The sequence below is a fragment of the Crinia signifera genome, chromosome 6 (assembly GCF_055691185.1).
Source record: "Crinia signifera chromosome 6, ASM5569118v1, whole genome shotgun sequence".
Taxonomy (NCBI): Eukaryota; Metazoa; Chordata; class Amphibia; order Anura; family Myobatrachidae; genus Crinia; species Crinia signifera.
In genome coordinates this window covers 165,372,483-165,392,909 of record NC_139222.1, presented here as the reverse complement: position 1 = coordinate 165,392,909, position 20,427 = coordinate 165,372,483, and the positions used below count along the sequence as shown (strand labels likewise).

Below are 20,427 nucleotides of genomic sequence, written 5' to 3'. Positions count from 1 at the left end.
AGCAGGTATTTGGATTCCTGTCAGTCTCCTTTAAATCGTAATTAAAATAATTTGCCTAAAAAACGTGGATGATGATTCTTCATCCAAAATAAAATAAGCGTATATATCTCCTATAAGACTCCTGTGTGCTTCAGAGAGGCTAGCAGCTATGTATATATATGTGTGTGTATATATATATATATATATGTTATGTGTGTGTGTGTGTGTGTGTATATATATATATATATATATATATACATTTTCCTGCACAAAGTTATTAATCCGGTCCAGACTAACCTATTAGTGGTTCATTTTTATGAATATATATGCAGTATCAATTTTGATACCCATTTTTTATTGTCAGTGGTTTATGTATTTTCATTTTTATATTTGTATTTTAATGATGTTATTAAATTTATAAATCTTTTCATCAAACAAGCATGACTGAAATGGGTCTGACTCTCACAGACAACGCTAACTGCGTACTGCTCAATCTACCAGCTGACTGACTACACTACGTGACTGCGCGAACAAGACGCTGTTTCTTACAGGGACGCTACACTCACTACGTAGCTGCCTGCGCTGACTACGCTGGTCGCGGGAACACAGCACGCTACTTCTGACTGACTATGCTGGTCGCGAGAACAAGACGCTGTTTCTGACAGGGACGCTACGCTAACTAAGTAGCTGACAACGCTGGTCGCAGGAACACAGCACGCTACTTCTGACTGACTATGCTGGTCGCGGGAACACAACACCGATTCTGAAAGGGACGCTACGCGATCTACGTAGCTGCCGCCATGAAAATACACAAGCACCATCAAAACTTTATGGGCCCCATAGCAACATTAAATCAAGTGACCCCTGACCTATTGATGCTTGAGACACCACAGCAGTTAATATATACATTGTAGGCCTGCACTGAGATCATAGGTCCATGATGGGAATTGAACCTAACTCTGTGCAGTTTGTATATTCTCCCCATGCTTGTGTGGGTTTCCTCCCACAATCCAAAAATATACTGGTACGTTCATTGCCTCCCAACAAAATTAACCCTAGAATGAATGTACATGTGGTAGGGAATATATATTGTAATCTTCACCGGGGCAGGAACTGATGTGAATGTTCAACTATTCTCTGTAAAGTGTTGCAGAATATGTGTACTATAAAAATAACTAGTAATACATAATAAAGTGCCCCCAGTTCATACTGTGCCACATTCCAGTGATCCATTACAACTTCCACTGCAAACACCTCTAAAATGTCACACAATTCAGGCTAGGCAATGGATCAGACCCAATTGCTTCGCAGGCAAGTCTGGTATGGGTTCTTGTGTAGTTTCACGGCGCCAGCATGGCTACTTCCGGGTTGTACGCTCGCCAAACTATCTAAAATAAAGTAACTTAACTCCATGCCAATGTGGATAGTTCATACCCCCACTATCCATGTTGGCATGGAGTTGATATTAGATAGCGTGGCGAGCGTAGCGAGCCACTGAGCCGGCAGCGTGGGCGAGCGAAGCGAGCCCCGCAAGGGGACTCAGATGCACGGCGCCGTGAAACTACACAAGTACCCTGGTATGTTACAGTATATTATAACCTGGGTCCAGGCCCATGTAAGCCACTGCGCTCTTTAGCAGTGGCACCCACTATAGTGACATTCATGCCTACAGCCCTTTGTCCAATGTTGGTGCTGGGATTCCCAAATGTAGTAGTTGACACACTTGTCCTAATAAAACAAAACAATCTGTGACAAATTCATGTTACGTAATAATAAAATCATTCATTGCATCCAATAGATTTTCCTGTCACATAGATGTATCCTGACAATGGCATTTACACCCCAATTTCTAGCATTGTCGTCAGAAAGGATGATTGTTTTCTGGTGTGCTGTTCTCTATATAAGCATAATTTAATTTACACACCTCTTTCTGAAAGCTTACCATAGTGGCTTTGATGGTTCCAAACTCCATTCAACAGATTCTAAGGGGAGTATGTATTAGTAATCCTTCTACATATGTACTAAGTGTAAAGGTGTGTACACACGGTGCGATGTGGCAGCCATCGGTATCCGGCAGGGGGCATGCACAATTTCCATCTAGCCATAACTTGCTCTCCTTGTTAGTTAGATCTCAGTTGAATCTAGTCTTTCACATGTATCAAAGACTTCTCTGGGACAATATGATACTGTGCCTGTACATAATGTCAGAGCTGGACAAAGGCTGCAGGAGAGAGATCATTAAGTCTCTCTACTGTGAATATGCCTCCACAAGCATAAAGAGAGTAATGTCTTCGGAGGAAATGTAAACTTGCTGTACCAAATTTTAAAAAAAGCGGTACTTGTGTATTGCTTAGTGGGCGATTCTGCGTAAGAAAATCGTATTGCATCGCATGGGCTGTTTTAGTGCTGTGCGATGCTCCTATGTAATTTATTCACTGCTCTCTTGGCCCCGGCAGATCGCATCGCATTGTACCTCCCGCAAAATTGCATGCGATCGCATGCGATTTTATAGGGTGCGATGCCATTACATTAGCTATACACTTGTATGACATGCAATGAGGTTTTAGGCACCTCCCCCCCACCCCGAAGCGTGGCGGAACGCGTCCTCCCGACCGTTTCATACTCCCACTATCCACGTTGGTGTGGAGTTGATTTTATATAGTGTGGCGAGCGGACGCGGATTACTTTACATGTATTCTATTCCGCGTCCGCTCGCCGTGCTTCAGTTTTCATGGCTCGCTGCGCTCACCACACTATATAAAATCAACTCCAGGTCGACGTGGATAGTTGGGGTATGAAAAGGTCGAGAGGACGCTTTCCGCCTCCCCTCATGAGCCTCGCTGCGCTCGCCACGCTTCGGGGTGGCGTGGATAGTGGGGGGGTGCCTAAAACCTCATTGCGTCTCATACAAGTGTATAGCTAATGTAATGGCATCGCACCATATAAAATCACATACGATTGCATGCGATTTTGCGGGAGGTGCGATGCGATCCGCCGGGGCCAAGAGAGCACTGAATAAATTACATAGGAAAATCGCATCACATGGCACTATGCGATTTCCCTACGCTAGCGTACGTATGCTAATTGGGCGCCCTGCTAATACACAAGTACCAAAAAGCTATGCTTTTCAAAGTTTAGTACATAGGGGACAGATTGTAAATCCCTATAGATATTAATCTGCTAATACATAAAACTAGAAAAATCTAGTTTATCCAGTGCTGTTGAAAAAGTATTTTAATAAACAGTACAGAATAAAGCACACACACAAAAACAACCCATAAAATACAACTGTTATCAATCAAGTACTATCTCAAAGCACACAATAATAATGACAAAACAAAAGCCCCATAAACAAGGGGCGATTCTGCTTAGTGATGATTGCTAAGCGATGTAGGGCAGGTGATTTTTTCTTTTTTGTATAGTATTTGGAATATGTAAATTATCTCATCAAATATTTCCTAGGGTTTAAATTATTGTTTGTCATTGGTATAACTTGCATCCCTTTTATTAATACACCTTTCCCATGCACTCTCATTAACAAGTATACCTTCCTGGCACAAATCATGTTAACAGGAAAAAGAGTTTTTGATTTTTTGCTACGTAACTGTCCTCTCATTGGAAGTTCAAAGTCTACATGACAGACTCCCAAAAGCAGAGATATGATACATGCTATGAAGCATCTTCTTTTTAAGATTGTTTTATAAATATCACATTATATACTAACCAAGACAACAATATCATACTCTTGTACAGTCAAGAGAACATCTGATGATTCTATGCAATATCTTCTCTAATACCGCTTTCAGAGAGCGGCAGCCCAATAACCCGGTATTTGAAGTGTTGGGTTATTTGCCCGCTGTTGTCAGCCCCCTTCACACAGGAGAGCAAATCTCCGGGTCTGAATTTTACACCGGGGATTTGCTGTATTACACAGGGTTTTGGCCTGTGTGAAAGGGTTGATCCGGATCTTAAACTCCGGGTCTCCGACCCTGGTCATTTGTAGGCCCGGAGACCCAGAGTTTAAGATCCAGATCAACCCTTTCACACAGAAAAAGGACTTGTATATATAATGAAATTCCCGGGTGGAACTGCTTCACCCTGGAATTTCATTTACTGTGTGGAAGGGGTACAATAATGCACATTTACACAGGGTTGTGCCAAATGATTTAATGCAATATACCAATACTGCTACTCAATGAAGATGAACGTGTGTGTGCGTCCACAAAGGAGAATTGTTATTAGTGAGGCTGTCCGGGAAGTCCAAATTCACTGGCTTTCCCGGTGTTATTTTTTGTAATTACTACAGCAGGATCATCCTATAACTGGGGTAGTAGGTGGCAGCACTACTTACAGTAACTCATGATACATCCTTAAATGGAAATATACATTATTTTCCCTTTTATCTCTCCATATTACTCTTCAGAGAACCATGAGTAATATATTACTCTAATATGTAACCTTTATATATCATTTGTATTGCTCTGCACACTAGTTTTGCATTCATCATTGAAAGGTGAAAAGCAGTGCCCCTCACCAATCCCAATCACCTTTCGTATCAGATATGTATGGATGCAGATCACAGTTTTCTAGTTTCAGCCCAATCATTGACTCGTGAACACGAGGGAGCCATAGTGGAAAATAAACCACTGTAATGCATAAAACTGTAAATGATCTGTCTGTGCTGCAAACAAGACTAATCGTTGGTGATATTCTTGAAAATTAATATGCAAGTAGGCATCCTGGATATCTAGGGATGCCATGTAAAAACCCCTGGATCTGGATGACCAACTTGAGTGATTCCATAGCTACATACTAGTTAAGGCTGAACTTTGCAACCTCAGGAATAGATTGAGAGATTTCAGGCTGAAGATGGAACAAAGCATTCTGGTTTCTGAACAAGAAACCAGTTCATGGAGAGAGATGGGAAATAAGTCAATCGTGCTGGATGTGTGAAGAAACAGGACCTTAAAGAAGGCATCCCTAAGCTTTGTTCAGATGCTTCTACAACAAAGATGACAATTAAAGGGCTGAAGTGTAGGACATCTTTTGAACACAGAATTGTTATAGACTTATTAGGGGAAAGAGGCATAGAACTTCCATGCCTGGTAGGCATCTGCTTAGCCAAGGGTTCCAACTTCTGCGGTTTCTTGCAGCAACATGGCCAACCAATCCTCCTTGAACCGCCCAGGTCCTTCGCAGGCAGCATTATTGCAGGCAGTTCCACTGCTGGAAAGGAGATTGCGTTAGCTGGTTGGACGCGCAACCCGCTTCACACAGGACCACGGATTGGATGACAAACGCATCTGATTTGTCCACTTCACCCGTTCTCAGCCCAATCCACCAGACTCAGGTGAAAAGTGGCAAATTCAGATCAGTGTATGGGGGCCTTTAGACACTTATTAATCTTTGGACAGACTGGAGGTAAGCCCTGACCACAAGTGGATACCACATGTGCTAATTGAGCACTTGTGTAGACCCCAACTTGCGAAAGTGAAGGGGGAGAGACCAAGAGGCAACTAGTGGATTAGAGAGTTCCAACATTGTCAGATAGTAGTATGCATCCCACTTTTAAGCATTGTTAATATAAGTTATTGTGATTATGCGTAGAACTAAATACTAACATGTCTTTCAGGAATATGTGTACAGCACAGGAGCACCACTCTCTAGAGTTGACTTAGGACATAGTAAAGTTGTTACAATTTATTAAACACACCATGTTTCTTTGCACTGAATATGGAGATTTATGTCTGGCACTACAAATAAAATAAGTACCACCACATACAATTACTATAATAAGTGTCTGAATCAACAGAGACACATATAGGGGGGTATTCAATCTGAGGGTCACGGCAGTCGAGCTTGCTCGACCACCATGACAGTCCCATGCTCGACCGAGAACATGCAGGCAGGATTCAATGTCCCGCCTGCCGGGGAGCAAGAAGGGGGCGTGGCCATGAGTTGCAGCCAGGAAAAGGCAAGCTGCAGCCTGCAGCTCGTCACTTCCCGGCCGTTCTTGGCAGAACAAGCCCGACAGCTTGTGATGTCGGGCTCGTTCTGCCAAGATACTCTGCTCAATGCTGTCGGGGGAAGACCGCATTGAATAGGGCCTGGAGATGCTTGCCGGGGATTGAATATCCCCCTTAGAGTTTTGCCCCATATCAGTGGTTCCCAAAATGTGTGCTGCAGAGCATTCCCAGGAGTGCCTCAGGTTGGTTGTCCAGGACCAATGCGAATTCAGGGTTATAATATGTAAAACAAGTGCTAGTGGCTGTCAATAGCCACTAGCATGGACAACCAGGTTTAGTTATGTGACGGTGTTAATTTGCACTTCTAAGGCTGATCGTATAGGCCCATTTACTTATTCAATGCTGTATTCAAAATGTATCCTATGTATCCTTACATTAAAAAAAAAATGGTGGGGGGCGTGGCTTGACTGAGGAGGTGTGCGGACGCTGAGTGGGTGAGCTCCGTTAAAATCCGTATTGCCATCCTGTCTGAGGGAGCTTAGACACCCCTGACTCACTCACTACCACCCCTAAAGCTCTCCTGCACCTGACACACCGATCAAAGTGTGTAGCCTGCTGTGGACGCAGTAACACTCCTGGCCTGGCGCGCTCTGGGCTCCCTCCTGCATGCTGTGGGCGCCATCTTGGAGACTCCTTCCACCGACACATATCTCTGGTCTCTGCCCTGCTGATAGCCTGCTTTTTTGGTCCCCATTGATGCATTGCATCCTTGGGTTATATAGACACCCGGACAGCTGCTTTTTTGTCTCTCCTGAGAATCTGGTGGTGTGCTAGCCACCACCGGTTTATTGGGTCTGTTGCCCTTGGTATATACTGTAACTCAACATGGCGGCCTCAATTCAACTCTTGCTGCAGGCTATCTATGCCTCTGCCGATAGACTTCAGGCCAAGCTCGCTGATGTGCAGGGGGAGACCCTATCTATCTCCTGTACCCTCGCTGAAGAACATGCACTTTCCTGCTGTGTTCCCATAGTCAGCACTGAACAGGCACTGTATTGTCCCAAGAATGAGCTCTCCTGCCCTGGAGATATCTCCTATCCCGACCCAGTAGATTCTCTAATCTCCTTTCATTGTGATATATATGCTGCTACTGATGGAGACAATATCCCTCTTGGCCGTGGTCCTATAGCCCATATAGATCCTGCAATTCTTCGCTTTAGGAAGGAGCGCTCAGTGATACCTTCCCACATGCAACACTTGAATGCTGCCTCGACTGCTCCAACTCAGCACTGCTGCTGTGTCTATTATGGCCACTATCCTGGCAAAGAGGACCCAGTGTACACGATCCCTGATCTGCTGATCTCCGGGCCTGTGCAGCCGGTCTCTCTTGGTGCTACAAGTCGTCCTCCTGGCCTTTATATATAGAGTCCTGTCTACACGAATCAAGGGTTATGTTAAAGATGATTACAGATGGCCAGACTGAGACTGTCCTATGAAGAAGAGTATGTGCCAGCGCTGGCTGTAATAATACAATGGTACACGGTTCTCAAAAAAGGTATAACAATTTATTAAGACATAAAAACAATACTAAAAATTAAATGCTAAAAAGGTGAATCAATTTGAAGCAATAGTCCACAGCTCTCCCACAGTTGGTTCCCTTCAAAATTTCCTGGATTCAAAAATCTTATGGGATACAGCTTTATTCCTAATCATCCAGCCACTACCCTAGAGGACACCACACTGGGATATCCTGAGTCCTTGAAATTATAGGACATTCTTCATGGACATTCCGTCACAGATCCTGGTTTCCACCAATGACCAGACAAAAATGGGATGGTAATATACAGCTCTAATTTCATTACATACCAATCCAAGCAGCTACAGTTATCAAGATATTAATTATCATTATACACTGAGATAATTTACTTACTGTCTTGGACTATTGCTTCAAATTGATTCACCTTTTTAGCATTTAATTTTTAGTATTGTTTTTATGTCTTAATAAATTGTTATACCTTTTTTGAGAACCGTGTACCATTGTATTATTACAGCCAGCGCTGGCACATACTCTTCTTTTTTCCTTATATATCTTTGGGCCTGACAAACCCTTGTGCCAGCTGCTGTATGATAGCGCACCACACAATCTATTGTATATTGTTTTTTCACTAACTGTCAGTGTGGTGCTGCAATCATGAGCTGTTTTATGAATTACTCTGACCGTAGAGATAGGAGGCAATCATATATGTCACAGTGGACAGAATGTAATACTAACTCTGTACCTCTGGAAAGGGGAAATAATGAATGGTATAAAGATCTATACAAAATGGAGGATCTAATGAAAGCAGAGTCAAGGAATTGGTTAGATGCAACTAATTTAGAACACTATGTGGAGAAAAAGATGATACCCCGTGGTCTCAGGCTTTTTAAAAACTCCATTTTTCAGAATGACCCAGAATTCCAACTGGAATGGGACCAACTTCTTGACTCTTGCTCACTATCCCTGATGAGATTATTGATTAAATATAGAATGAGCAAAGTGAATGTATTGGAGAAGGAGATAGAAGAAATGAAAAAATCCCTTGATAAATATAAGACAGATGAATATTTCATTGAAAAAGATAAGCAGATAAATGATCGAATACTTAAATTTGAAAAAGACCTAGTTTTTACCAAACAGAAAAAATTCAAACGAGACCTATGGGATTACCAAAATAAAAAAGTAAGATCTTTTAGGAGACAAATAGAACCCCATGGTCGATCGGATTCAAATGATAGAAGAAATAGTTATACCCAAAATCCCAGGAAATATAATAAATCTTATGATAATCATGATTCACCAAAAAATACGTATAGAAATAAATATATCAATAGGGACTCCCGTCCACCTGATGTACAATCCAGAGATACATCTCATTATAGACAATCACAGAGAGAGGAGCCACCTTTGGAACGGAGAAATTACCAAGAATCTACGTCTTTTTTGGGAGCCCGCCCCAAAACATCAAGGTGGGATCTAAATCAGCCACTGTACAACAGAGACTCCCCAAAAAGACGAAGAGACGAAAGTATAGGGGAAACAGAGGAGGCAAACGCCTCCAAAAGAAACTTAAAACACATCTAAAGACACCCAAAATTCAATGTGTATTTAATCTATCTGATAAGGTTTTGGACGAGAGTCATATGTCTATTTTACAGAAAGGACTTAAATTTAGTCCTACCAGTCCGCCAAATATATTCGACCTTTTTGTGGAATTGAATAGGTTTATACGTACCTTGTGCAGAAAACGATATTTTGCACAGAAAACACTAGATACTAAGAAAGATGACTCTATTCCAATTACCCTTAATGAGATGGATGATACTGCTCTTTCCCTTTTGGAAGAATTATGGGAACAAAATCACACAATACCCACTACACAAAAAATCTTCGATATTCAAAGATCAAATCCACCTAAATTTCGTAATAAATCTGAATTTTTCCCCATCAGTGCAAAGAGTACTAGCATCGAATCTTTTTATAAAATCACTTTAGAAGATTTTAAGGAACTGTGTCTGAGAGAAAGTGCCAAACCCTTTAAAATATCCAACTTAAATAAAAGAGAGAAGAATGCCCTAAAAAATCTCCAACAGGATAAACAACTAATTATTAAAGAAGCAGACAAGGGGGGGGGGGTTGTTATTATGAACAGAAAATACTACCTTGAAGAAGCATATAGACAATTATATGACACGAAATTTTATTCCCTACTCACTAGGGATCCCACACTCAATTTTTTGAGTGATTTAAAGATATTACTTGACCAAGCACTCTTATCGGGAGTCACGTCCAAGGAGGAGTACAAATTTCTCTTACCTTCACATCCCATCACACCCACTTTTTATTTTTTACCCAAAATCCACAAATCCCTTTCTTCACCTCCCGGGCGCCCCATAGTATCTGGTATTAGTTCTGTTACAGCCAATTTGTCACATTATGTTGATTTCTTTTTACAGCCCTATGTTCCGACTCTCAGGTCCTACATCAAAGATACTCGTGATTTAATCACCAAAATCCAAGAAATAGGTTGGAAAAACAGCTATGCATTTCTCACTTTAGATGTAAATGCATTATACACCCACATCCCACACAAATTGGGTTGTGAGGTGATACAAAGAAGACTTATGATGTATGAGGACCTGGAGTCGGAACATAGGGATTTCATTTTAGACAGTATTTCCTTTACAGAGCCTGGTCTACTATGGCCGTTATATAGATGATCTTTTTATAATTTGGGATGGGGATTCACTTTCTGCCACCCAATTTGTTCACTCACTTAACCAAAATAGATATAATTTAACATTTACCCACACTTTCAATGAGTCTTTTGTTAACTTCTTGGACGTGACTCTCGAAATTAAAGACAATAAAATTATAACATCTAATTATGTAAAACCTGTAAACACCAATTCTTATGTGCACTTTAAAAGTGCACATTACATGCCGTGGAAAACTAATATTCCGAAGGGCCAGTTCATGCGCCTGAGGCGAAATTGTACTGAGACCGAACAATTTCTAACACAGGCCAACATAATGTCCGAATCTTTTCTAGAAAGAGAGTATCCTGATCAGATATTGAAAAAAGCATTACAAGAGACACTCGAAATGAATAGAAATGATTTGCTGACAGGGGAGAATCCAAACCAAAATAAAAATAAAAACAGAACTAAGAATGATTTAGAATCAAATGGAAGGGATCTCGCTTTTATCAGCAAATATAATAACTGTTCCAACGATATAAGAAACATAGTTACAAGAAACTACAGAGTGCTCCATCAAGATAAGATTTTATCCAACATTATTCCAGAAAAACCAAGAATTATATATAAAAAGAACAAGACCTTGAAAACTATTCTTGCACCTAGTCACCTCAAAAAAGATATGTCACATAAAACATCTAATACAGATGATCACCGTTTATCATGGCTTCCAGAAAAACCTAAAGGATTCTTTAAATGTGGGAAATCTAAATGTACAATGTGCAAACATATTACTAAACAACCCCTTACAGTATCAGAATTACCACCCCCTATACCAAAATCTTTTATGAATTGTGAATCCACGTATATAATATATTTGTTAAAATGCGGGTGTAACCTTCCTTATGTTGGAAGAACAACAAGATGCTTGCGAACGAGGTTTATGGAACATAGACAAAATATACTAAAAGGTTTCGATAAACATAGTGTATCTAGACACTATAGAATCAAGCACAATTCCAATCCAACATGTCTATCTATAACAGCTTTAGAACATATAGCCTGCACTCCACGAGGTGGAGATCGTTATAATCTACTCTGTAAAAGGGAAATTTATTGGACACTGAAATTTAACCCTTTGCACCCAGATGGATTAAATGAGACCATCGAGCTCAATACAGTTGTATAAATTGCTTTATGTCTTTATATATGGTGTTATTATTATTGCTGGTATTGTTATAGTATATTATATATTTTTTTCTATTATTAAATTTATGCTCTCTCTCTATATATATAATGTCAAAATGATTCTCTGCTTCTACACACAAAAACTTGTATAACTATTTCCTGATAAATTAAATATATCTCCTAGTTATATGTACTTATTGAATCTTCCAGAATGCTTTTTCTATATGTGAAATATTTTATTCTCCAACCAGACACTGTACTGATCTCCTCTATGGAGATTGGACTATCGGGCGCTGATATGATAGCACTTGTGGCTGTTGTCATGACGGCGCGGCGGACGCTCGCCCGCGCTATCTGATTCGCCTGGGCCTGGGTCACGTGTTACGTGACAGAGACATATTGACGTCTCTCCCTGGCGTCTGAGTGGCGTGGGGGACGCCCGCTCTGTTGCTGGGATGCGACGCGGGTCACGTGACATCACGTGACCGCGTCTGTCACCTAGCAACGCGATAGAAGCGTACCTGCGGCCTGTGACACGTACGCCGCCGATTCTGCCGTTACCGGCAATCGGCACTTGGCGGTGGGACGTGCGCAGTGCTGCAGACGCGCTTGCTGTGCTCTGGACCCCAATGAATTTCTATGTGCCTATATACAGGCGATCGATATCTAAATTGCCCTGTGTTAATATCACAGATCATTTCCGGGTCATGTGACCCACACAAGCGGGGTCATGCCCTTTAGTTTATATCTAATCTTTGGTATATCTTTGTATATGTTTATCAAAATATGCTTTTGTTATAAGCGATTGCCTCCTATAGAGTTTAGTAAATATATGTTTTTATGGTACTTATGTATTATCTGGGCTCCCATGTTAAATGCACCCCATTTTTTCATACCCCTACTATCCAACTACGCATGGAGTTGATTTTATATAGTGTGGCGAGCGCAGCGAGCCACCGTGCCCGAAGCGTGGCGAGCGCAGCGAGCCCCGCAAGGGGCCGCGGTCTCATAAGAAAAACGGGAGCCCAGATATTACATAAGTACCGTTTTTATTATATACACGGTTCTCTCATGAAAAAAAGTTTTTAGCTACCAATTAACAGACAGGTGAATCACCTAAGCAATTAACTATCAGGTATAAAAAGCATGCCTGAGAGCTTACAAACACTCATATCTGCTCCTGATGAAGCCGGGTTATCCGGGGAAACGCGTTGAGCAAAAGCAATCCATGCTGCTGTAAAAACCTCCATCCATCGATATCAAGTGACAAGTCCGCTCTCCCACAGTTGGTTCCCTTCAAAATTTCCTGGATTCAAAAATCTTATGGGATACAGCTTTATTCCTAATCATCCAGCCACTACCCTAGAGGACACCACACTGGGATATCCTGAGTCCTTGAAATTATAGGACATTCTTCATGGACATTCCGTCACAGATCCTGGTTTCCACCAATGACCAGACAAAAATGGGATAGTAATATACAGCTCTAATTTCATTACATACCAATCCAAGCAGCTACAGTTATCAAGATATTAATTATCATTATACACTGAGATAATTTACTTACTGTCTTGGACTATTGCTTCAAATTGATTCACCTTTTTAGCATTTAATTTTTAGTATTGTTTTTATGTCTTAATAAATTGTTATACCTTTTTTGAGAACCGTGTACCATTGTATTATTACAGCCAGCGCTGGCACATACTCTTCTTTTTTCCTTATATATCTTTGGGCCTGACAAACCCTTGTGCCAGCTGCTGTATGATAGCGCACCACACAATCTATTGTATATTGTTTTGAGACTGTCCTATGTTTATCTATTGATGAGGCTTTCTATTTCGTTTTGCAATATACTTTGCCTCTGATCTATGAACATTTACTTATACTTGTTAATTGATATACAGTATCGTGATATCCCTCATGACTTCACACTAGAGTATATATATATAAAGTTTTACTATACAAGCTTCTGTTGGAAGAGCCGGGGTACACCTAGTTAAAACATGGCCATTGGTTTAGGCTTTGTTAGCTATCCTTATATATCCTTCCATATTTACATGATCTGATCCTGTTTTGTATTGCCCCTCTCAGACATTCCTTTTGCTATCCTTTTATATAGGGTGGGGGTTGGTTAGATATGTGAATAAGGGTGTAATTAGGATTTTAAGCTAGGCAGCTATTTACAGCGGCAGGCCACTAATTTATCCCCTTTTAAGTGTAGGTAGTGGATAGGGGTTAGTGGGTTGTGCTCCAGGTATGCCTCAGTTGGGGTTAGGTTTTACAGGGTGGGGGGTTATGGGGAGGTTTGCTTTGGGCAACTTAATTTATCTTGTTAGGAATTTAGTAGGTTATTTTAGGCTTAATATGGCGTTCTGGCAGATGGCAATTTTCTGCTCATTCATCCTGAATGATGAGACTGTTACATTTCCAAATACTTCAAATGTGCTCCTATATTTCCTGTTCTCGTGGCTGCCTGGATGGCGCCTTTGGGCAACCATGAGTTATTGATACAGACAAAAGGAGTTAGCACTGTTTCATTTGTCCAATGTAACATTTGTCCAATGTAATTCTAATAAGCATAGGTAAGAATTTGAATACACAGGTTATCTGCTATGCATTAATTTTGCCTATGTCAGAACTCTGTTAGCTGTATCTTCTATGAAAATGAAATAAAAAAAAATTGGTAGGGTGCTGTGATTCAAGAATGTTTGGGAACCAAATGTACTAAGCATTCTGTTCCAACTTTGTCCTAATCCAAACACATTGGACTGTAAACATGCTTCTATAATCAGTCTGCAGAGCTTTGATGTGATTAGGCTATGGAAACCACCACAACTTACCATGTACTAGCAGAAGAGCATTATAAGCTCATTGTTCCCTATTGCACATGTGTTGCTGTTAGGGTGGCCAATCCCAGGATTTGGCCCCCAAAACGCCGGGATTTCAATCCTGGAATTGGAGTTTCTAATCCCAGGATTAGACTGCGCATGCGCAGTCTAATTCCAGGCAGTGTCTGAGCACTTGCTCAGACGCTGCCCGGCTTCTCCTATGGCCGGCAGTGCTGTACTAGTCAGGGTCACGCTGCGCAGGGCACAGCCTGCCGGCAACCCAGCCAGCAGCCCTCCCGCCCACTCAGCATACCTGGCTCCCACTAAGTAAATAGTGTGCGGCCAGGGCGTTTAATAGGGATGCCAATCCCGAGATTGGCATCCCTAAAAAAATGTCCTGGGTATGGCATCCCTAGTTGCTGTGCATGCGTGAAAGGAGGTGCCCATCCAAATCAGTTACATAGGTAAAGAAATCCCCCCCCAAAGCCAGGAACCCCTTTTTGGATTGAATATATTCATTTTAACAAAACATTTAGTGGAAACTTGATGTGTATCTATTACAGCAAGGTACACATTGGAGTCATGTCTGGCTGAACTGCCGTTTTGATGTATTTAATATAAAAAAATAAAGCTACGTTTGATGTGCTGCACACATTGCAACTTTGTTCACACTAAAGGTGTGTACACACAGGGCAGTATGATCGCTGGCAATATATTGCTCAGTGTTTTCCATCAGCGACCAGAGATGGTCGCTGATGAAATGACACTGCCAGGAGAAGAGGCATGCTCCTCCAACCATTAGAGGACTGAAAATGGGAGTGCACACCCCGGCGATTTATAGCCGGTACAAACGCCAGTCGCTGACAATATGGTCTTATGTCTGTGTGTACGCACCTTTAAGGCTGAACATGATGATTCCATATCTCATAACCCTACAGAATGTCCACATGTCTGAATACCCATTCCAGTGTGTACCCAGCTTTCCTGGCAAACCTACAAACACTAGTCAACTGAGGTGAACCACAACATCAGTTTACTTGTTTATTAAAAACACAAATTTACAAAAAAATTACAAGTTACAAAACATTAACCAGTACAGTCCTGCGATGGAAAACAGGGAGGCCGAGGAATATTACAGAGGAAGCAGCTGACTCAGGGTCTTGTCGGTCTCATGCCTGGAGGTGGGGGTCCTACAAAGAGAAAGATAATTAGCCAAACATTTATGAAAATTATTTTTAAAGGCAGGCATCCGGGAGTCCATTTTGTTGTTAGTGCAATTGTACAGCTTAGTGAAAAAAAGAAGGAGAATGAGAGGTCGGTCCTAGAAGGCTAGCTATAAACCATATCTTTATGTTCTATGTTTACCGTTACCTGTAGCAATGACCAAGTGGCGCCACTGATGGCTGCCTGGGCTTTGAGCAGATCAGCCAAAATAGGTTCCCCACATCTCTCCTGTCCATCACCGCTCATGACTGCTCTTAAGGTCAACATTTACAATTAGACTATTTTCACTATACTAGTTAGAAGAGTAACTTAATTTGTCTACACTGAGAAAAGATACACACTAATTAAAAAGTCCCCTTTGCCAACTAAGTGTTAGGACAACCAGCTAAAATATACCTCTCATTCCAGGTGGTGGCGGCCTCATGCCAGGTGGAGGCATTCCCATTGGTCCTCCTCGGCCTGGTGGCATACCCATTGGAGGTCCCATAGGTGGTCTCATACCTGGAGGTGGTCCCATCATGCCTACAACAGAGGAACAGTTAGTGAAAGTTGTACAAGAATGTGAGGAGATACATTCATGCAGATCTCAGGGTAATCCTGCTTTATGAAGCAACATCATTAGCATCAGATTGAGGATTTTCATCACAGATCTACTCCTATAAATAACAGAGCTTGTGTAGACGTGTACCTGGAGGGGGTGCTCCTCTGCCCATTGGTGGTGGTGGGCCTCCACGACCTCCTGCTGAGTACTGTGTTGGGGCACCAGCAATACTAGCTGTGGCAGCTGCTGCAGCGGCAGCCACATTACCTCGGCTCTGTGGAGTCATTACCTGTGTAAGAAAATAAAAAGCTACAGTAAATACCAAGAACCATCCAAAATTAAGTGCCTCAACTCACAAAAGATACAAAATATTAGAGAAAAATCACTAGTGTTCTGCATGCAAATTACTACTGCTTGGAAGCCTTCTGCACAACCCCATCCCAATCTCACCTGCTGAGAGGGTCCTCCCACACCTCTGACTGGTCCAGCTAAACCAGCAGGTGCTTGTGGCATAGGAGCACCAGCTGGAACACCTCTTCCAGCTGCTCTACCAACTCCTGGTCCTCCAGCAGCTCCAGCCAAAGGTACTCTGGCAATGCCAGTCTGAGGTAAAAGTAAAAAGATTGAAGATTAATATATTTAAATAAGATTGTGGTTTGGGGGGGGGGGGGGGGTGTCAAAGCAGCATAAACCTCACATCTTTTGGTGGTGGGCCCTCCACTGTCATGGACACAAGATTTTCCCCTCTTAGTAAGACTAGGCCAAGAACCCTCTTCTCTTCACGTTCTGGCTGTTTAGAATTCTTGGGCCTTGAATTGGAAAAGAAGAAAGTTGTAGCTATAGGAGTGCATAATTTACGATGCCGTTATTAAAGCATTACCACCCTCAGCTTTCACAACTTACTTTATCTTTCTGAACTCATCACAGTCACACAGTATAAGATTCATGTGTTTGTCAAATGCTTTGAAGGTTCCAATGAAGATGCGGCCATCTTGCAGAATGCAGCGCATCCTGAAGTCAATGTGCTGCAGCATCTTACTGCTTTTTCCCACCGTCTACAAGAGAAAACAAATAGCTGAGCTGTAACACATCATACATACACGTTATAAATGGAAAGTATTTTTCCTAAGTTACAGCTCAACTTTTTATTATAAAGATTTAGTAAGGTGCTAGTTGGTGGGGCCAGTCATTGTACACTCATACCCAAGTACCATATGCAGATATGGTTTTATGTACAAGAACTCAAGGTTTCCATGGCACCATAAATGATTGCTACATTACTGTAAAGTCAGAGACCATTACTGGTACAGTATGCTAACCTCTGCTCTATTATGTATAAGTTGAGGGGAAAAAACTTCCGGTTATCCTTTGTTTATTATGCAATACAGTTTTCTAAAGTCAGTTACTGACCATCTTTTTTTCTCTCAAACATTTGTATTTGGTGGCATAAAGCAGTCTCAAAAGCAATGTTGGGGAAATAAAACCACGCCATGATTAAGCCCACTTTCAAAACATTCCACTAGCTCTAATTGCTTCCATAATGCTGCCCAAAATATTCCCTCTTCCATTTTGTGTCAGAAAGGTCAGTTGCAGAGCAGTTAACAGACAAGACTCATGAACAAGGGGTGGGAGAAAGCAATAAACATCCTATAGAAATCTAGGTTTTAGATATGTGCCTAAAATAGGAACAATAGCAAATACACCTTAATGTTCTGATGTACACACTAAAGGCCATCATACACCTGAAAGACATTGCATACAATCCCTCAGGATTGTATGGTCGGGTGCAAAGTGTGTGCACACAATCATGCAAAGCACGCACGGTCCTACAGGTTGGAGGATCGGTCCTCCAATCAGATGGGATTGGGAGACAATTGCATGTGCTTTTAAGAACATGCAGTCTGTCGTTCGATGGCTCATACAACCGGCAGTTTAGGCACATACAACTGATCACATGCAGAAGCTGTATGTACGACGGATTGTGAGTACACTGTCCAAAAACTACCAATTCATGAGTCTGGGACTGCAGGGAGTTGTACACAATCATGATTGTAAGCAGGTCTTTCTGAAGTACGACCAGCTTTACACTGCAGTATTCCGACATGGCAAAATTTGCTATACACCTCTAAAGTTTAGGAGGGAAGACACAATATGCAGCTGTGACATGCCAGCATCATATCAACCACAACTGAAAAAACTCATCACCGACTTCCAGATCTTGTGGTTACAGCAACATATAACTGAACAATTAGGTTCTTTTGGAGTGTACTCGGGATCTGGGCGCTCTCCTCACGGGTTAAAAAGAGATTAGTTCTTTTCTGGGATCAATATATTTTTAAAGGTTCTCCTTTCTGAGATGCTGTAATATAAAAAGAATACTCCCCTTCCTGTAGATGTTCGGGTTTTCCTGATTTTCTCTCTTCCTTCACGGCCGTCCTATTATGATCTTTCAATTGTCAGCATGTGCAGGTGCTGACAAACTGCAGGTTAGCTCTCCTGATTAGCCAAAACAGATAATGCTTAATGATAAATTCACTGTGCAGGTAGAGATTGCAGGTCAGCTTACTGGGAGCAGAACAGGTTACAAGGAAATCCAGTCCAAAAAAAAGGACTGGATTTCCTTGTAACCTGTTCTGCTCCCAGTAAGCTGACCTGCAATCTCTACCTGCACAGTGAATTTATCATTAAGCATTATCTGTTTTGGCTAATCAGGAGAGCAAACCTGCAGTTTGTCAGCACCTGCACAGGCCGACAATTGAAAGATCATAATAGGACAGCAGTGGAGGAAGAGAGAAAATCAGGAAAAACCTAACATCTACAGGAAGGGGAGTATTCTTTTTATATTACAGCATCGCAGAAAGGAGAACCTTTTTAGAATATATTGATCCCAGAAAAGAACTAATCTCTTTTAAACCCGTGAGGAGAGCGCCCAGATCCAGAGTACACTCCAAAAGAACATAATTGTCATTTAGGGACAAAAAGGGAACTTATCCCATTACCCGGGACAGGCGAACTTCAACCATAGTAGCGCTAATAGTTTCCTTCAAATCCAAAAGTTTGCATACAACTGAACAAGCCTAGCACAGGGGTTCCCAAAGATTTGGAATCATGGCACCACAAAGCATCAGAAATGTTTTGCGGCACCACTAGGCTAAAGGTTTTTCATTGAGAAAGTCAGAAACAAATATTTAGTTAAATAAATTGTATTTATATCTCATCCTTAGGATCAGTTATGTGGTAATGGACAGAATTAACTTCGGTTTGTCCACAATTTGACTATTATAACTTACATAAAAAACTGGAGTTGCTGGACCACCAACCCAGGGAACCCCTGCAAGTCCCAAGGCACCCCAGGGTGCCATAGCACACAGTTTGGGAACCACTGGCCTAGCATTACTTGAGTATGTTCTATAGATATGATATATTTATGGGGGATGGGTATAGTGCCCAGAAGACAAAGAAGCCAGGAGTGGAGGTGAGTTAAGCAGCCAGGGAGGCCCACCCAGCGCCCTGCAACACTAACGCACTAATGACTCCCTTCCTGGGATCCTCCATTCCCGACATTTGAGGTACGAGAAGCCGGTCACCCCATGGAGACTACAAGCAGTAGCAGCCCAGGACACAGTACGAGCCGGGGGCTTTTAGGAGGAGATGGGAACATACAGGAGGGGTATTCCTAGCTTATACAATGGACACAGCAACACACACAGCACACTGAGGCCGGGCACCACGTATGCACGCCGCACGAGCGGATACGCCGGCTGCGGTGTTCAATAAGTACAGACGCACCAGAAACGGACGAGTCATGTTACCACTACTGCACACCCACTAGCCTATAAATGGAGCCTGCCCGATGCCCAGCCGTGCCCGCTGTATCACCAGCCCCAATACTCACCATGGCTGCAGAGAGGATGCCGCAGATTCACGACGGATTCAGGGAATAAAAAAATTGCGCCAAGGAGCTCAGCTCCAGCAGCGCTCTTATACCGGAAGCTGTGCCAGAACCGGATGCGGCGCGAGGATCTTACGTTCAACGACGGGCCAAGCAGCGGCATTTCTGGAACAGCGCCCTCTGCCTACTGGATGTCCGCGCAGTGCGGTGTAACTCTCGCTGTACTGATTAAAAATGACGCCTCGTTGAAAAATGATTCTTTTTTTATTGCGTATCTGCTTCATTCCAAAACTACTCTGATTTCTTTGCATTGTAGAGTGTTTGTCCTTGTATTTTTGACTGTAGGGTTGTCTTGCGTTAAGTGTTGTTTGTCTTCTGAAATGAATCAAGACCATTAAAGTCTAACAAAAATGTACACTACTGATTGGTAACTGGGTTATGGATCTCTGCTTCTATGGCCAGGATATCTGTGTCAGTAGAAGCAGATCATGGCCTAGGCAGGTCTTCAAAACGGTTTCCATCCTGCCCTCAAATTGCTGCGACTTGGAGGTACTGCGAATGATCTTGCAGATG

General features: G+C 42.1%; 1 protein-coding gene across 1 annotated transcript; it reads right to left on the bottom strand.

Moving 5' to 3' along the window:
• Positions 1–15,225: 15,225 nt before the first annotated feature.
• SNRPB (small nuclear ribonucleoprotein polypeptides B and B1) lies at positions 15,226–20,015 on the bottom strand. Its single transcript, XM_083147925.1, has 7 exons — positions 19,858–20,015; positions 16,866–17,017; positions 16,660–16,771; positions 16,413–16,565; positions 16,110–16,251; positions 15,818–15,943; positions 15,226–15,387 (listed from the first exon to the last, which is right to left on the bottom strand). Exons 1-7 carry the CDS (start codon positions 19,858–19,860, stop codon positions 15,350–15,352), a joined length of 726 nt encoding a protein of 241 aa, XP_083004051.1. The 5' UTR covers positions 19,861–20,015; the 3' UTR covers positions 15,226–15,349.
• Between the last annotated feature and the right edge of the window lie 412 nt (positions 20,016–20,427).